This window comes from Pieris napi, chromosome 9 (genome assembly GCF_905475465.1).
Source record: "Pieris napi chromosome 9, ilPieNapi1.2, whole genome shotgun sequence".
Classification (NCBI taxonomy): Eukaryota; Metazoa; Arthropoda; class Insecta; order Lepidoptera; family Pieridae; genus Pieris; species Pieris napi.
Window position 1 is genome coordinate 9,556,443 of NC_062242.1, and position 20,010 is coordinate 9,576,452.

Consider the following 20,010-nt stretch of genomic DNA (forward strand, 5'->3'; position numbering starts at 1 on the left):
TTTGCGTCATAGTCTCGTGGCGCGAACAGCTCCGTACTCCCTTGCTGCGTGCGGATGCGTCTGCCTCCCTACGTGCTGGCTCTATACCGGAGGAGTAGCTCTGACGTCGCTTGCTGAGCAAGGGACGTCCCCGACGTGAGGGCTCCGTGGCGGGTGGAGAGCTCCAATGGTGAATCCAAACCATATCACCTCATGGATAAAGAGGCAAAAAAACTTAAACAAACTATCACAAACACCAACAAACCCAGGGTTGCGTCGTTGGACGTGTCGCGGTGCAAGTCAACAGTGGCGCGATACTCTGATGCCCCTGTCACAAACACCGATGCACCCTCACGGGCAGCGTCCGGGACCCCAAAAGAGAGGGCAGCGGCTGGGGTTGCACCAATCCGGGCTGCACTCCGGCCCGTACCCAATCCGATGGAATCCCGTAAACCACCGCACAAGGATGTGACCACTGCTGCGGCCAGGTTGGCTGCGTCGGTCGAGCCAAAGATGGCAACTCCGGACGATGATACAGCACTGTCTGCGTCTGAAGGGGGTGCTTCCGCGGCAAGAGCGATGCGGCAGACCGAGGCTGCGACGGAGGGCACGTCCAGTGCACTAACCACGACCATGGATATGTCGGCCCTGAAGACCGCAATTCAGGAGCCGACTTTCAAAATGGTCGTTAGCAACTCTAAAAGGCGACGGCACAGGAGAGCCATAAGGGCGACGGAACAGCAGAAGCTGGTCACCGGCGCTCCGAGGCCACCTGTGAAACCTGGAACTGCCCCCGCTGTAACCACAGTTGAGAGAGGCGGGAAAAGGACACCGAAGCCTAAAAGATCCACTGCTGCGCCCGTGCCTAGCTGCTCTGGGTGCGGCAAGGGACTAAAGAGTTCAAAATCAAACCAAGCCACGAAGGGCCAGAAGCGCGACCGGCCTGAGGAAACAGTAACACCGACTGGGGAAAGTAAAAGGGTCAAACCCAACAAACCCCAGACGGTGGAAGGGACCTCGGCCAGTTACGCGGAAGCGGCAGCATCATACAAAGCTAACGAGCTTTGTGTTGCCGTGATGACTGAGCCTTTCGTGGATATGACACAGGAACAGGCGGATAACATCCGTCTACAAATCGAGGGTAAAATTCAAGAGGAGCTCCTAGCGGATCTTGATGCTACCCTAACTACCGAGCCCAACGACATCAGGTTCCGGGGTAAGGCCCATTTCTCGGATGGTGTCCTCAAAACTTGGTGCGAGGACACTTACACTCTGGGTTGGCTGACCGGAACTTGTGATGTCATCACAAATCCAGTACCTGACACCAGGTTGGTGGTTCGGCCTCAATCGGCGATTCCGAACAGGATTCCGTGTCTGCTACATGTACCAGACTACAGTGGCAACACGGAGACACTGAGGAAACTGATCACGAGGCAAAACCGCCACCTCAACATCAGATCCTGGACCCTGACACACGAACGAAGAACTCAGGACCCGACAGGCGTGTCCCTCTTCTTTCGTGTGCCAGAGTTTGAGATCTCTAAAATCAAAGAGCATAATCGGCGTTTATACTACCTGATGGGGAACATCTATATCCGCATCCTGGATAGGGATGAGCCCTCGCAGGTGGCCAACGCCCCACCAACTGCTGCCAGCACATCGGGGGTGGCGTCGTCGGGGCCGGGGCTGCCCACGTCCCTGACGGGGGCGGCTTCGGTCACCGGGGCACACGTCCCTATGGAGGTAGCTACACAACCACCGTCACCGGTGCAACTAACTTCGGATGATGAGTTGTTTCAGGAGACCGGGGGGAGTGAATTCAGCGACAGCTGTCTGCGCTCCTCCCCATCGCCGAACTGACCTCATCCAGGCCAACCTCCAGCACAGTCAGACAGCGTCGGCTTCCCTACGCAGACTGCTGGAGACCAATCCGAAGACCATCGCCGCGATCCAGGAGCCGTGGATCAGGAATGGCAAGATATGTGGCCTGGGCTGCACTGGTGGTAAACTTTTACTGGATACCTCCGTAAGTAACCCTAGAACTTGCATAATCTTGCCTAAACATGTACCAGCATTTCTAATAAACGAACTCTGTTCAAGGAACCTTACAGCTATTAGGTTACCCAGAGACAATCATCCAGACGTCGTCCTGGCGTCCGCCTACTTACCAGGTGACGAGGACGTGCCCACTCCAGAACTCGGCCTTCTGGCTGACTACTGTGAGAGGGAGAAACTGGAGCTAATCATCGCGGCGGACTCCAATGCGCACCACACGTTATGGGGTAACGCTAATACCAACACTCGAGGTGAGGATATGCTTAATTTTATACTTAGCAATAACCTTATCTTGGCAAACAATGGCTCAAAACCAACTTTTATCAACGCGCGTTCGCAAACTATCATTGATTTAACATTGGTAACTGCTGGTCTGTCAGATCACATACAGGACTGGCACGTATCCAACGAGTTATCATGCTCGGACCATAGGTGGATCCGCTTTGCAATCAAAGGGGAGCTACCTAAACCTCAACCTAGACGTATACCGCGGAGAACCGATTTGGTAAAATTTTATAAACTTATCAGCTCCGAGGTAGACAAACTATCGATACCAACCACCATAAATATACAAGACATAGACAAACATGTAAACAACCTAACGTCCCTACTCCTGACTAGCTATGAACGGTCGTGTCCCCTTACCATACCAAGATGGGGAGGGAGACATAACTGGTGGTGCCCCGAACTGGAGAGACACCGACGGAAGGTCAGGAAGCTGTTCAATAGAGCAATGAACACACGGTTACCCACCGACTGGGACAAGTACACGGTCGCGAGAAGGCGATTCAAAAAACTGTTACGTACTAGGAAGCAGGAGTGTTGGAGACACTTCTGCACCAGTATTGAAACAAACAACCAGGCAACCAGGGTGAAATCATGCCTCTCCAGAGAGCCCAATCACTCGATCGGTTGTCTTAAAAAACCTGACAATTCATTTACAAAAACTGATTCAGAAACATGTGAACTACTACTGGCAACACACTTTCCGGGTTGCATAATTGCCAACGAACAGGCCTGGCAACCATACTCAGAGAGAGCCACCGACAGCTCAGACTGGCAAGTAGCTCACAAAATAATCACTAATGAAAAAGTAACGTGGGCAATCAACTCCTTCCTTCCATTCAAAGCGGCTGGTTTGGACGGCATCTTCCCAGGTCTACTAAGATGGAGTGGGAACTTAATAGTAGACTATCTTGTCTCTGTCTTCCGAGCCTGTATAGCCCACCGATACATACCCTTGAAATGGAGAGAAGTAAAAATCATATTCATCCCAAAACCGGGTAAAGAGGACTATACCCAAGCGAAGTCCTTCAGGCCTATTAGCCTTACGTCATTCTTCTTAAAAACGATGGAGAGGCTAGGAGACCTGGAGATACGCAGCCGGGTATCGCTATCCAAATTCCTACACCCTAATCAACATGCCTATAGCTCGGGCAAATCAACGGACTCATCACTCCACAATGTCGTGTCTCGCATTGGCAACTCCCTGAAGTTAAAGCAGTCAACCCTTGGTGCATTCATTGACATCGAAGGTGCTTTTGACAAAACTAACTTCACGAGTATAACCAGAGCACTAAGGTTATGTGGAGTACCATCAACCCTTATAGAATGGATAAACAACATGCTAAAACAACGAGCTATACAGTTCACGGTAAACTCCACAACACGAGGCATTGTCAGCAGAGGATGTCCGCAGGGTGGTGTTCTATCGCCGCTACTGTGGAACCTTGTGGTTAATGAACTAATCACAGAACTCAACGCTGACAATCTCTACACTGTGGGATATGCTGATGACATAGCTATCTTGATATCTGGGAACTTTGAAAGCACCTTATGTGACCTCATGAGAAGAGCTTTCAAAGTGATTGAGAGATGGTGCAATAAGCACGAGTTATCTGTCAACCCATCAAAAACAGAACTAATACTTTTTACCAACCGAAGAGTTCTTGGACCGTACAAACTTCCGAAACTCTTCAACACTGAACTCATACTCAAGTATGAAATCAAGTACCTAGGTGTGATTTTGGACAGTAAACTGCTCTGGAACAAACATCTAGAACACAAACTAAACAAAGCAACGATCGCCTTTTATCAATGCAAAAAGATGCTAGGCGTGAATTGGGGCTTATCGCCTAAAATAACATTATGGATATACACTGCCATAATTAGGCCAATGCTAGCCTATGGAGCCCTTGTTTGGTGGCCCAGAACAGAACTTCAAACGGCAATTACCAAACTCGGACGCTTCCAAAGGCTTGCTTTGTCCGCTGCTAGCGGTTGCATGAAAACAACACCAACTGCAGCAATGGAGATGGCCCTGCAGATCTTACCCCTGGACCTACACATACAGCAGGAGGCAGCCCTGGCTGCTATCAGGCTTATGGTACTGGATCTATGGGGAAAAAACCACCACAGTACACACACAGCGATTCTCAACAGGGCAATAGAGTATCAACCTCTTATTGCTGCGCCCTGTGATAGAATCACTAACCTATTAATATTTAACAGGAAATATCTTATACAACTGAGAGAAGAGGAACATGATCGGTCGACCGTAAATGAGCTACGTATATATACAGATGGATCCAAAACAGGGTCTGGCTCAGGCGCTGGCATATTCTCTCTTGATCTCAACATCAACATACACCTACCCTTGGGCACACAGAGCACGATCTTTCAATGTGAATGTGTCGCCTTAACCGAAGCAGCCAGAGCCGTGCAGCGGCTAGGGATTAATGACTTTTGCATTAAATTCGTATCCGACAGTGCATCCGTGCTGATGGCGCTCGGAAACAAAAAAACCAACAGCAAACTAATACTGGAGTGTCATGAAGCACTGGAGGTCATAACCCGAACCAATAGGGTTACCTTGCAGTGGATAAAGGGACACAGTGGATCTCTCGGCAATGATGCTGCGGACGAGCTTGCGAGAAGAGGCTCCGGAATGATGCCTGCTGGCCCGTATCCGCTCCTTCCTTTGCCCTTCTCGCTGGTTCGAACCTGGATTCGCCAGAGATCCGCTGAACTCCAGCAACAACGATGGTCGCATGGTGCGGCCTGCAGACAGTCCAAAGTGGCTTTGCCAGCAGTAAACCCGCAACTGACAAAGCGACTACTTAACTTAAATAGAACTAACCTTAAAATAATGATAGGGACAATAACGGGTCATTGCCTCCTAAATAAACATCTTTTTATCCTAGGCGCGACAGACAGCCCCCTGTGCAGAGGCTGTTTCAGCGCAGAGGAAACAGTCACCCACGTAGTCCTGGAATGCGAGGCTGTGGCTAATCAACGTGAAAAAATCCTCGGAACGGTGAGGTCGCTCCGGGAAGCCTGTGAAGTACCCAGGAGACTTCTGTGCTTCTGGAAGGAGCTAGGCTGGCTAAATTAGCCAGGACTCGTACGCACAACGGACCAACCTCGAGTCTAATTGCGGAGAAAGGAGTCCTTCAACCCTAAACCCTAAACCCTCATGATGTATTTATGATTGTATTTCAGTTTGACATCACGTCTCGCGCTTATTCACAGACACTACACAAGCACAAAGTGTAAATGTGTTGAAGCCGCCAGCTTTAGTTGACATACCTATATATCACATTTAAGCAATGTATGTATGTAAAACTGTTTTTGTATTTTCATAGTATCGCCCTTCAAATTGCGTGATTCTACTTTAGATCATGAATCTTAAATAATATAACATGATTGATGCGTAGTTAAATTAATTAACGATCACTAAAGAACTATAGTGACGTACCATCATAGGTGGCGCTAATTAATTGACGCTGTATTTTACCTTTTGATTTAAGTTCGAAGACTGTCCTAAAGGCTTAAGTACTATTTATAAGTAAAAATAAATCTGATTTCTGCATCAGTTTCATGACCATTTGTCAATCTAATAGGCAAGTAGGTGATCAGCCTCCTGTGCCTCACGTCGTCGACTTTTTGGGTCTAAGGCTAGCCGGTTTCCTCACGATGTTTTAATAGAAATATTATCGACAAAAACAAACAATATTGAAAACATAAAAAAATGCTACAATTCCAATATTTCTCGTGTTAAAATCATTAACTACAAAAACCTCTCAAACAAGTTCATAGAAAAATCATTCACAATTCTAAGTCACATTTCACTCCGTACACGGCGATCCAGGTTTTCCAATGAAATGCCCCATTCGCTTCAATAACGTTCATTCTTTAGTAATTGACTGGCACATATCGTTCAATGACACAGATGTCTCGTACAACATGTTCATTCATTGATTTCATTCGCAGGTATTTTAACAAGCAAGAAGTTGCAGGTGAGATTTAAGGCTAACACAAACTTTACACTAAATATTGTAGAAACTTTATTTTCGATACTTTCATATACAACATGTTATTAGGAGCAAATAAACATTTAGCTGAGCATTCAGTGTTAATACATATGATATTTAATTCATTAGTATTAACCAATTACTACTATTGACTAATCAATTATAATTATTTAAAACCATATTGCGTAATGTACCAATAAACAAATGAAAGACATATATATTTTATTTCCTACACAATACAATATTTTGACCTACATAGTAATAATAATACTTAAAAATAGCTAAATAGAAAATTAAAACGAATTTAAAGAGTTTGATCTCTGTGTACCCTTTAATACTGGCAGCATATCCTCGCTTATTGTGATACTTCTTCGTTGATCGAGGAAAGCACCAGCTTTGGGATCACCGGTACCAGGCGCCAACTTAAATCTTTAATTTGCCCCTGTGCCTTTGAACTCCACGGCCCAAGAGGTTCTACTTCAAAGGGAAAAACATACCAAAGTTTAAGGAAATACCCTTATATTAACCGATCATTATTAGATTAAAACTAAACGTCGCTTCTCGTGGAAATATATACAAATATTAATGACAACAAAACATGTTCTATTGCCTATATATCAAATCGTTATTCGTATAGAAATAAAGCAAGCTTATATCTGATGGAGAATTCTTTAGTCCTATATATTTCAATAAACCTTTTTTAGGTATTATATTCAATAAAATATAATCAGGATAATTTTCAATTGTCTTAGTTCTAGATATTATTCCAAACAACTTAAGAATAACTTTTACAGTAAAAGAGATATGAACCATAGTATTAATATTATTATATTTTAATTAAACGAATTGCTTGCCTCTCGTAAACTCGCGATACATTCCGGTCATTAAATCGCCTGTTTAATTAAGGCTTAAGTGATGGCTGTCGAATGTTTTATTAACTGTAGTAAATTGGAGTTAGTTCATTTAACGAAGGATGAAACAGATTAACAACTTATAATTGGGTTTAAATAGAGTATATTAAAAGACATTTAAAATTAAAAGGCATATATTTATTTATTTATTTACACTTTGTTGCATTATAATATAAAAAATTAACATAATTACATGTAAAGGAAAGGCAACTGGCGACCTTATCGCTTTCGGGCGATCTCTTCCAGGCAACCACCGTGAGGAAAGAAAAAAACAAATGTATTAAATTACATGAGGTAGGCAAGAAGTGCCAAAATACATATATTACATAAAGTCATTTTAATACTTTATTTTTCGTCTAAAAGAAGAAAAAAAAAAGAAACTAAACAGGAACAAAAAACCAAACTGAACTAATAAAGGATAAAAAGTGCACATGAATATAAAGTGCACATATAATTCATATTGGTTAAGCATTTGTTGTAAATGGTTTCAGCGTGCGACTCTCATCCCTGAGGTCGTAGGTTCAATCCCCGGCTGAGCACCAATGGACCTTGTGATGTGAGACCGAGGTGAAGGAAATCGTGAGGAATGTCATACTTAGAAATCAGAGCTAAAAGTCGACGGCGTGTGTCAGGCACAGAAAGATTTTATCAGTAGGTATATTAGAAAAAATAAATCACAAAACAGATACGGAAATCTGAGGCCCAGTCCTAAAAGGCGCCACTGCACTGGTATAAACGATTGTTAATTAAGTAATTGTTCCTTTATACTTAAAGCATTCATATCATATTCTTAAATTTACTTAGAAATTATTCGTGCTTTTATATTTGTTATTGTAGATTTGTATATTATAGTTTGATGTATTATCATACTAACGCAGTTTCAGATTTTGCATGGAGTCTTTTAGACATGGTCTATGCTGTTTTTCTTTACTATGGTTGGTCTGGAAAATATTGTTAAATATCTTTTTGCAGTAACGTGAATGTAAATGTCAAAGGTTAAGTATGAAGCTGTGAAGTCTGATTGACATGAATTGATTGACATTCGTTTCTAAATATATTTTAACAACCTACCATTGATTCGTGAACAGACGGACGCAGAAGCTGAGAAAAAATAAACCATCTAAACGTAATTTAGAACGATTATAGAGTAACATATGCGTTTTTATAAAATAATCTAAAAATTTGCAGAAAAAATCTGTAGATAAATGTCATGTTATAATTTACAAAGTGACACGAGATCTGTTATGTTATTGGGAGGAATATATGTCGCGTGCATCAGCTGGTTGTTAAGTACATAAGTATTTAATTATGGCCTGTTTGATATGCGCGCGTTCACAAAATTTGCCGACACGTTTTTTCATGTTTTAATTAATTTAACTCTTACAGCCCTGCGATTCTGTAACTCACTTTTCGAACTCACACAGCGGTTTTCGCATGGGCGATCGCTCTCAAATCAGTCGTGAAGCAGCCATTTTATGATTTGGCATTCTGAAAAGGTGGGAGCTTGTAGTTTATTGTTTATCAGAATGCCAAATCATAAAATGACTGCTTCACGACTGATTTCTGAGCGACCGCCGATGCGAAAACCGCTGTGTGAGTTCGAAAAGTGAGTTACAGAATCGCAGGGCTGTACACGGATGCTCTCAAGTTGTCTTCCTGTTCCTATTTTGACCACATTTGATCGAGTAATTAATTTTGAACCTCTTTAATATATATATTACTCAAGCATTCTTCCAGTCGCAGTAGTAATCTAAAAATTTATCATAAAGATTCCAGATAGTATCTGTATTTATTAACGTACACGTTTTCCACATACGTAAAATTCCCAATTTACTTTCTTCAATATTTTTTTCGCTGTTATCATGTATTCAATTCGAATTCTTCAAATGATTCCGTATAAGTCGTGCTACTCACGTTCCATATCATATGTATCTTATATGTAAATTTTATATTGATATCACTAAGTAAAAAAATTCTCAGATGAAATATTTATTTCACCTTATTATTTTTCATTTAATCAGCTTATTTAAAATAAAATAAGCTGTAAATTTACTATTAGTGTTAGATGATAGCGCTGAATTGAACGCTTGGGATTTCGCGGAACAAAAACTAAACATCGAAGTTGGAATCGCAGTCCCTATCACTATTGGGAGTTACAAATTACTTGCGCTGTTTAGTAGCTTAGTAGTCGATAAGCGACGTTCAACTCTGAGGTTCGAACTACAGACTGCCGTACTGCGGATATATACAATTAATAGTAGTTTACATGCACGAAACACTTGCTTGCACAGTTAAGGAAGCATAACCAGCCTAAGCCAAGGTACAGATACCGGCAAACATCTTCAACAAATGACCTTGCCTGTGCAGAAGCGATTTTTAGGTATCACTGGGAGGGGGCGGCGGGTGGTGGTGCGCGACGGCGGGATAGTGACGTGACGATCGATGATTGATAAATCAGTTGACGTTTGTGTCCCGCGCAGCGTAAACTTTCCCCCACTCCCGTGTTCAATGTTCAAAATGTTTGCCGATATCCGTACCGCTATCGGAATCGTAGATGAGAACCTGTTGCAGCTGAAAGCCAGCAATTAAACGTGGCACAGGACAGAAAATGCTGAAAGTTCCGTTTGGCACATTTTGGGTCGCAGAGCCAGCCAGTAAGTGAGTCGTTCGGTAAAGGAAAACATCGTGAGGAAACCGGCATTTCTTGGTCAAAGATCAAGGACAGCACAGAAGGCCTAAAGAAAAACATAAAATAATACAATTTAATTGAAAACAATTTCTGTAAATCACTTGATCAATATTTAAATAATATAACAGACAACATTTACATATCTCGATTACATAATTCATTACACAATTTTTTTTAAATGTATTTTCCGATTGTCCGTTGAAATTTTGTATTCTGCATTGTATACACAATATTTGTGTGTGATACATATTTTGAATCATTTTATACACTTGTTTACAAATCTGTACGTGTAAAATGATTTATTTCCAGTTATGTTTACTCAAACTAAACCAATAAATCAAAGTTAAGCGGGAGAAAAATGTTCGTATTAAAGTTACTTACACAAAAGTTATTTCTAAATGTTAAATCTAAATTATGCTTTCACTTATGCTGGGCTATTGTAAAATTTTTGTGAAAATAAAAATCAAACCACTTATTTCGGCCGAGTTAATTTCAGTCTGAATGTCTTAATATGTATTTTTGTTGCGAAGTTATTTTTAAGCTCTTATGTCTTCCAAGATATTAATTTAAATTAAATAATGTCAAGAGCAAATTGGTTTTAATTAAATACTTTTTTGGATAAGGATTTATAAAATACTAAGATAAGTGTTCATTTGTTAATAACAATCAAGAACAGAATTTACAATTTTCCTAACCTACATAGTAATAATAAAAATAATTAAAAATGAATAAAAAGAAAATTTTAACAAATTTAAAAAGTTTGGTCCCTGTGGCAGTGCCTTAAACGCTGGCAGCACTTCCTCGCTGTATTGCGATACTTATCCCTTGAGAGAGAAAAGCAGCAGATCTTGGGTCACCGGTACTACCTAACAAGCGCCAACTCAAACCTTTAATGAGCGCCTGTGCACTTGAACCCCACGGCCCAAGAGTCTCTACTCCAAAGGGAACAAAATCGATGTTGGAGGAAAGACTTTATATATGCCGTTTATTAGTTTCCGCCTGCTCTGCGGCCGCCCCAGCTTTTTTCCTTGTCCGAGGGAGGTGAGACGGGGCAAAAGTGTCCATGCAAGTAGCATCCCATACCAAAGCCCGTCCCATCTTCCAAGGGATCAACGACATCCCATCCGGCCGTCTCTTAAGTAAAATACTTAAAAAATTGCTTCAGAAATATTTATTGAATGATTTTGTAATTTTTATTGATGCATGATACAAATCATATGGTTATCCTTCATTACCAACCAAACATCTTTGTTTTAACCAGAATTCGAACCAAGAAATTCTCCGCCAAGAAAAAGTGAGAAACGAATAGAAAAACTTAGCTTTAGACATATTACCTAATTAGCGAGATTTAAGTTTATCAGTTAATTACATATCTACTATTAAAACCTTTAGCCCAATTGTGACTGGGAAAAGCTCTACCATTCATATTAATATGTTTCGTACATGTATGAACGCTGTAAGATTAGACCATACAAACTTGTGGTACAATCCTACATTAAGGTATTTTCTTTACAAACTCGTGGTACAAACCTTTAAATATATTTAAGGAACTGTAATGAAAGTAACATTTATACAAAGAAATCATAAGACACATATATTGATTTCTTTAAGAAACCATTTTCTCTCTAAGAAACTTTGTATATTTGACAGTATATGATTGTGGCTTGAGATACGAATTAGAATATGGACCTCACACTGCAAGCTCGCAAGTGCGTTGCCGGCCTTTTTTAGCTGATGTAAAGCACTTTATTTAAACTTGCATGTATCCGTTACATAAATATGATACAATCCTATATAAAGGTATTTCTTTACAAACCCGTGGTACAAATCTTTACGTTTATTTAGGGAAATATAAGTAACTGTAATGAAAATAACATTTATACAAAGAAAACAAACATATTGATTTCTTCGTTCGATACACAACGAAACGCCGAATCCACATCTTAAATAAAAGGAATAAGGGCACAAACACACGCACTCTTCAAATAAAGATAAGTTCACAAAGGTTTAGGGTATGACTTCACTTTTCAATTAGCGGGAGAATCTATAAGCGAGTATGTATTAGGTTGTACAGCTGAGACTGTCTAGGCGATTTTCATATGTATTTTGTTACAATTATACAAAAAAATCATAATTTGTTCGTCTAATTCCCGTTACATTGCTGTTTTTAATTTACCTAACTCTAACGTCGGTCTCGCGCCTCTACAGTCCACTAATATGAAGTTTTAATTACAATTTTCATGACGTTTCTAGAAAGTCCAATTTTTATGTCACCAAAAATGTTAGGCAAATTGTTAACCTTATTTATATAGAACAGGGGACAAACAGGCAGGAGACCCACCTGATTGTAAGTGATAAGTGCCCATGGACACTGGCCTGTATTCTAGAACGTCAATCAAACTTAAAGTTAGCTTTAAGAGCCATTTTTACTCTAAGAAATTTGATATGTTTGACAGCGCTGAAGAAAAGATTGTGGCTTGAAATACGAATTAGTATATGGACCTCACACTGCCAGAAGTCTCGCAAGTGCGTTGCCGACCTTTTTACACATAAAGTAAAACATTTTATTTAATCTTGCATGCTTTGCATCATTATATAAGTATGATTTAAAGTATGAAATGAGAATTCGACTTTTGTTTATATTTCAACAAACCTTAATATTGTTTTCCCACTCTCGCTTCGCTTATGAACGTACCTTTCAATCAGTGTAGACCGTAGGGTTCCGTAACTCGATATCCGTGTGATAAGGATAATTAAATGAAGATGTTTGATCTCAGTTGATACATTGCTGCCTTTGATGTCTTATCGTAATACTAATTACAAAGAGATTTATTATTAGTAATGTATGTGTTAGAACTTGTATATTGATGAATGCTTTTTAGCGTGGTGACATTTGACATATGTCATACGGTTTAGGTTTTGACAGTTCATTAACGGTGACACTTGATATTTATATATGCAGATGCTATTTGTATTTATTTCTAAAAACAATTTATATGGGGGCCTCATAGCCTAGCGGTCTTATTAAGTGGCAGCTACGTGAGGGGTACCGGGTTCGATTCCCGGTTCGAGGGCAAGTTTTAATTTAATTTAAATTTGTTCTCGGCCTTTGGGAGGGTTGTGCGGTACCGGTAGCGGAGTGCTTAAACCGTACATAGAGGACACGGTCGAATTTCTAAAGACAAGCACGAATTATAAAAAATCCTATACTTGACGCTGGCTAATGCACAAATCGTGCCAGAGCCATAAATAAAAATAAAAATAAAACAATTTATAGAAAAGAATAGACGGTCAAACGGCACATTTCAGTTCATTGTAATAATTTATTAACTTCCAAAGACAACAGACATGCTCATATTTATAGTATAAGATGACACTTACCTGAAATAAGAATCGTTTATTGAAAGTATGGCAACATCTGCTTGTGGCATTACTGACAACTATAGATTATCCTAAACAGAAACAACACTAAATAAACTAAATTTTGTAATTAACACGTTCACTGCGAAACAGGCCGATATCAGCCTGCCGCGGTATTTCCGCTGGTGCGGACGAAGAAATCTATGTCCCTCTCGCTGGTGCGTAACGATTATCTCAGGTGTTTGTAAAAATTCGACAGGGACAAATATATATTTCATCTTGCGGTCAAAATTGTAGGTTTTCCCCATCAAAACATAACGGCAGGCTTTTATCGACCTACCACGCACTGACGCTGCTTTGCATCCGCTGAGTGCGGCAGTGGGCCTATTTCAGCCCGCCCACCCAACAGGCAGCTGGCGACCCGATACCGCACAGAGCGCGCGCCCGACCAGTGAGTGTTGTGCTATCTAACAGATCTAACATAGCGTTCGATATTATCAACGATGGCAAGCAATACAAGAAAAATACAAATTTTGGAAAATAGAGTAATTCGCCTTGCAGTTATTGACAGTGATAGTGACAGCAGTGAAGAAATATTTTCCACTAAGAAAAATAAAAAGTATTTCTGTTTCCAAGACAGGCATACATAAGTAAATAAATAATTTTTTCAGTTCCTTTAGTAGTAAATGTAAATTTACGATTAATTTAACTTGACGATTCAAAAGTGTACCTACTTGGTTAGCCACTTGAATAAAGATATTTTGAGTTTGAGTTTGAGTTGAGTTTACGATAATTCTGTTTTATTTTCGATATTTCTCTGTCCCATCACTACTAAAAATATATTCTAGTGCGGTTCAGGTCGATATCGGCCTGCCGCTTTTCATGCTTTATTTCTCATTTCCTGTTTGCTAGATCCCGGGGCGAATCAAACCTAAGAAAGTTGGGTTCAAGGTCATTCTAACAATATAAAAAAAAATGTATACATTATGTTTCCACAAAGTTATAGCGATTTAATCTATCCTAGTGCTGTTGGGTCTAGAAAGACCTGCCACGCACCGGCGGAAATATCATTGGGGGCGCATTTTGGCCCGCCGCCGCACCTGATGAAATATTATTATTTTACTTGCCGCAGTGAACGTGTTAAATCGTATTTCTTGCATACTAACTGATCTAAGTGATTATATCGTGATTCATTTGTCCTTTTTCATGTTTTCTTTTATTGTCCTTTTCATTGTCTACATATGTTTTAATTGCTTTGTTCTTCCATGCTTTATATCTAAGTAATTGTATATTTTATATATAATATAGTTTTGCAGTTCTTATTAAAATTATGAAAAATAATTGTAAATACATAACTTCAATCCGCTAAAAAATTGTTTTATTATCAGTTCTTATTAAATTAACTTTGCCACACTTATTTTTATTAAAGTATTTTAATTGTTCTGTATTTTTACAACGAAGTGCAAATAAAATAAAATGATGACTTAAAAATTCTAAAATATTATTCCTATTTACACCTGGCAACTGAGACTGACTGAGAGCTGGCAAACTTTTTTTTTCAATTCTTTACATTGCCTTTATGACGTAAAATGTATTAAAAAAACCTTGCAAGTGTCAGCAAATTAACTGAAGCAAAAATAATATTACGAATTGATCTATGTATTGCTGTATTTTTTATAACATCTTGTTTTAATATACTAAATAATTTCTTAGTTATCTAGAAAAATATTTTGATTAAGATTTATAATAATAGAAATAGCTACAAATTTCTGAGAAACGTATGCAAAATGGTTTAATCTTAACAAACTAAGCGTTTTTTTAAAAGATCCGTCTCACAATAGATCTTTGACGCGCCGGCGTGAAATATGGACCTTAAGATGGTACAATAATATAGGGTCAGATTTATTTATAATACGCTAGCTTAGATATTGTTACATCATCAGCACATTTAAAATATTAGTTGTTGTATCTGGAATCTAGTGCCATAATAAAACCAAAAACAGTTTTTTGCCGCGCACTATGTGGAACCAGCTACCCACTGAAGTATTTCCGAACCAACTCGACTTAGGTTTCTTCAAGAAAAGAGCGAACCAATTCTTAAGACTGGCAACACACTCGCCTTCTGAGACTTTGAGTGCCCATGGGCAGTGGAGCGTTTAACATCAGATAAGGCCCCCTGTTCTATAAAAAATGTTCATTATAGTTAAATTACAAGATACCCAAGATATAATCATGGATACAAGAACACGAAAAATCAAAAATGTTAAATTAAAATATATATAAATGTTATATATTAACACGTTTAATCCACTAAAACGATATTCTTTTCATAGTTGAGTGTAAATATATCTTAATTCGAAAAATTCTAAAATCATATTTTATTCATATAGATAACAAAAATTTTACATTTACTGCCAGTTCTCAAATCAAGAAATTCACAGTAATACCCTTTTTATTGAGCTCTCGTCTTTAAATCTTTATCAATGGCATTATAATAATGTAGCCATGACTTGGCCCAATTCCGCTTACAAATCTTTTGGGACCATTAATATTTTAAACGCTCTGAATCAAACGTACCGCATTCTATTTAGAATGATGAATGCTGATTGAAAATGCGCTAATTAAGTTAAAATGGTCTTAAAATATTTTGCTCACGAAAATTTTGTGTTCTGTTATTTATGAATAAATTTACTCTGTGGTTCTATATACTTTTAGGCTAGGTAAGTTAAAAATTAATAACACAAAATATCTGCCCATATCCAATTAGGCATATAACTTAAAACTGACTGAAAATAAAATAATTCAGTTCTTTGAAGGATAACTTTAATTCATTACATTTTCGGAACTAAAGATTATATAAAGTTTATTTATAAAAGCGGTTTGACGGAAATTACAATACAAATTTATAAAACAAAAAATAACAATACTAACTGATTGTAGATCCAATAGGCCAATTAAAGAATTTGTTTAATAAGTTTATATTAGGTTCAGTTATTACTGTAGTGAATTATGTATAATTTCTTTAAAAACAAAATCAGGCGGTTCCCTTTCTTTCACATTATGTTAACGATGTGATGAAAGGAGACAGTAATGCTTTAGATATATAAATAATTCAGTTATGAATAACGAGGTATAGGTTAATACAAATTCACACCATAGGTTATAAAAGATAAAAAATATGGAGCTACAACCTTTTAAGGGCCTCAGATATTATGTATGTTTCATCATCAATTGCTTTTTCTAATAGGCAAGTAGGTCAGCCCCCTGTGCCTGACACACGCCGTTGACTTTTTGGGTCTAACGAAAACCGGTTTCATCACGATGTTTTCCTTCACCGGGCGTATGTTAAATGCGCACATGGAAATTCCCATTGGTGCACAGCCGGGGATCGAACCTACGACCTAAGGGATGAGAGTCGCACGCTGAAGCCACTAGGCCAACACTGCATCTAAATCTCTGGATACTTTCATATTAGTATAGCGCCTGGGGGTTTTCACCTCGAAATAGAGTTACATTGTACATAGTGGCTGTTCGAGATCCCTACTGCTATTTTTATACACAGGCATCTTTGAAAAATGTTCCTATATGTCTACTCAGGTAAGATTTAACATATAAATAAAAAAAAATTACTGTTTAAAGTGAAAATATATGGTCAAACATTAATTTTTCATAATATTTTTTTAAATTATAACAATGAAGTGCACAAAAAAAATTTGGGTAAACATTGTAATTTATAGTTTAAAAAAACTATATCCCACATCGATCATATTAATTAATTCACTGTAACTCTAATCCGAGGTTTTACGGTTTTGAATGCTCCGGGCACTCTACTATATATATTTAGCATACTTTTATAACCAGCACTTACAAATACCTGAACTCCTACAAAAACACTCAGCATTGTACAGCGAGTTAAGATCAACATAAAGTCCAATTTAAGTTTAATTGGGTTCAAATACGAAGGAGAGGTAGAACTTCTGCCGAAATTTAATTTGTTTTTCGAGTTATGCTGAATTACGGGGTTGCATTAAAGTTAAGCTGTTAAAATACTTAAGGCATTTTCTTTTGCGAACTAGCGAACTGTGGAATCGTCTCCCGGGAAGACCCCCTGAGAGATACGACCTCCAACTATTCAAAATTCGAGTGTCCCCCTTCAAAGGCCGGCAACGCTTCCACTAAAAATGGGTGTATTTGGGCTGCGATGATTGCCGCCGTTGACTGACTCGTTTGCCCCCCTATTATATAAAAAAAGAAAAAAAACTTGTGAGGTGTCAAGGGGAGGGAACGGAGTTCCTTTCGATTAATTAGTGAAGGAATTGTAATGAAATTTGATGTTTTTAAGTTATAATTATTAAAAAAAAATATTATTAAATCGTCGCGACACCACACTGTTCAATGCGAAATAGAAAGACGAAACGATAAATAACTGGCTTGCTTTCTATGAGATAGAGAGAGAGACGCCGCAAAATTTGCAGCGTAAGATTTTTGATGTTGAGTTGAGTTCAAAATTGGCGTAACACCTACTACATTCTTCTTCTTTTGGTGCCTCTCCATTATTGGAATGACGTCAGTGTCGTGAAGCGTGTCTTGTCCTATGCCGGACTCTTCCGCAATTACAAAGGCAATTACAAAGTTACAAAGCCATTGTTTTTTACTGCATACGTAAGTTCGCATGTACGTGGCATCTTTAGCAGCAGCCCTGCGATTCTGTAACTCACTTCACGAACTCACACAGCGGTTTTCGCATCGGCGGTCGCTCTCAAATCAGTCGTGAAGCAGTCATTTTATGATTTGGCATTCTGAAAAGGTGGGAGCTTGTACTTTATTGTTTATGTTTATAGAATGACAGGGCAGAGCCGTATTTATATCCATATAAAAATTCCTTACGATTAAACTTATGAAAGATAGATTGTTCTAAAATGGTTCAACAACACACTAATGAATCGCAATTGCTTAAAGTGCGTTAGTTACAATGCAATATGATAGAGTTGAGACAATGTTATGATTTATTTGCTTCTGTATTAACATTAAGTGGTATAACATCTCAATTGAAATGATTATTCACTATTTAACTTAAACTGTCATATTATACTGAGTTGTAAAAAATAATTCGCTTCAAAGCGTTTTGACTTTTAAGTATTTCTTTATAGTATATTAATGCATAAAAATAGCTATTTAGTAGCTATAGTTAGTGTGTGTTTCTATAATTTAGCATGAAAAAGAAACTAACAGAAAACTGTAATTTATAAATGTTCTCATTTTAATAATTAATCATTAGCAAAGGTCTTACCTTAAAGTGAAATATTGATTAAGTTTGAGCTTTTAATTCCAAGCTTAAAACTATATCTAAATTACCTTTTAATCCACTCCATCAGACCGGGATTCATCAGGTCGCACGGTAAATCTAAAGCGGACCGGACATTAAGCTGATTTCAAAATTGATTTGAAATTCATAATTTTAATTAAGGGAAAGGATTTCTTTCGTCTGTAATATTGTATTGGTATAAAACGCTGGACACTGAACACTTTTTCAAGAAGGTTAAAAATTAAAAATTATTTAAGTGTATGTTAGTTAACTCAGATCGCCAAAGCCAGATTATAAAAGCACAATGTGAAAGATTAACCCAGAGAGACATGGAAAGAAGTATTACAAAGAAAAGAAGAATTGACGAAATAAGTAACAAGAATTTAAGAGATAACTCAAATTTAATTCATATAGGTAACAAGTACCTACACTTATGAACGTCAAAAAAAAGTTAAATTAATTGTAAATTCACATTTGCTACCAGTTCGCAAGTCAAGGGCGTAGAGCGGGCAAGAAGAACTGGCAAGAAACTTTCCGCCACTCTTTTAAATCGCTAAGTTTTGAGTCATAGTCTTTGTTACTTTTTGATCTGGAGCAAATCAATGCCAAGGATTAGGATCATTTAAGTAATCGTCAAGTTTATAAAAAGTTTTATTAATTAATTTACGTTTAACGAAGGCTTTGAATTTATTTAGTGATAATTCTCTAATTTCGCTTGGGAGTTTGTTGTAAAAACAAATACAAGTTCGATATAAGGAGTGGTTTATCTTCTGGAGCCTGGTTGGTCGTACACTCAAATTAGTTAAATTTCGCGTATTATAACTAGTGAAATTCACCATTTGTTTTAATGATAAAACAGGGTTTGCTGACGTTACATATAAAACAATAGAACTAAAGAAATGGGCTGAACATACCATAAGAGGAGCAGAAAAATGGAGCAAAATTGTAACACTATGGCAACCAAGAGGCCATAAAAGAAACAGAGGTAGGTAAATCATGGAAATGGCTGGAAAGAGTAAGACCTGGACGAGATTGGTATACAATAAAGAAAAATTGAGAACAATGGGGGAGGCCTTTGCCCGTAGGCACACAGAATCGGTTACCGTAGATTAAGTAATGTATTTCTGATATTGCTAGGTATAAATAAATAAACATACTAAGATTGACAGTAAATCTTCACAAATATTTGTTGGTAATTTATAACAACACCACCGACTGCACGCAGGCATGACTGTTCAATACAAATCTATGCGCTTAGTGTAAATGGCGCTTGCACACATCATAGACTATTTCATATTATATTGGAGATAGTATGTCACATTTTCCAGATAAGACTGTTGTCTAATAGATTTAAATTTATTAAATATGATTTGTCTAACGTAAGTTGATCGTAAAAAC

General features: G+C 38.3%; 1 protein-coding gene across 2 annotated transcripts; it reads left to right on the forward strand.

Moving 5' to 3' along the window:
* The first annotated feature begins 292 nt into the window (after window positions 1-292).
* On the forward strand, window positions 293-5,287 carry LOC125052614. Of its 2 annotated transcripts, none has more exons than XM_047653556.1 (3): window positions 293-2,005; window positions 2,080-2,285; window positions 5,238-5,287. In XM_047653556.1, exon 1 carries the CDS (start codon window positions 418-420, stop codon window positions 1,837-1,839), a length of 1,422 nt encoding a protein of 473 aa, XP_047509512.1. In that variant the 5' UTR covers window positions 293-417; the 3' UTR covers window positions 1,840-2,005; window positions 2,080-2,285; window positions 5,238-5,287. The 2 variants fall into 2 exon arrangements, with proteins under 2 accessions (XP_047509512.1, XP_047509513.1); XM_047653557.1 differs by having other exon boundaries at window positions 2,091-2,285.
* Window positions 5,288-20,010: the final 14,723 nt, after the last annotated feature.

Coding starts and splice junctions, on each gene's coding strand:
- LOC125052614 (XM_047653556.1), top strand. CDS start 418: ATGGAATCCCGTAAACCACCGCACAAGGATGTGACCACTGCTGCGGCC.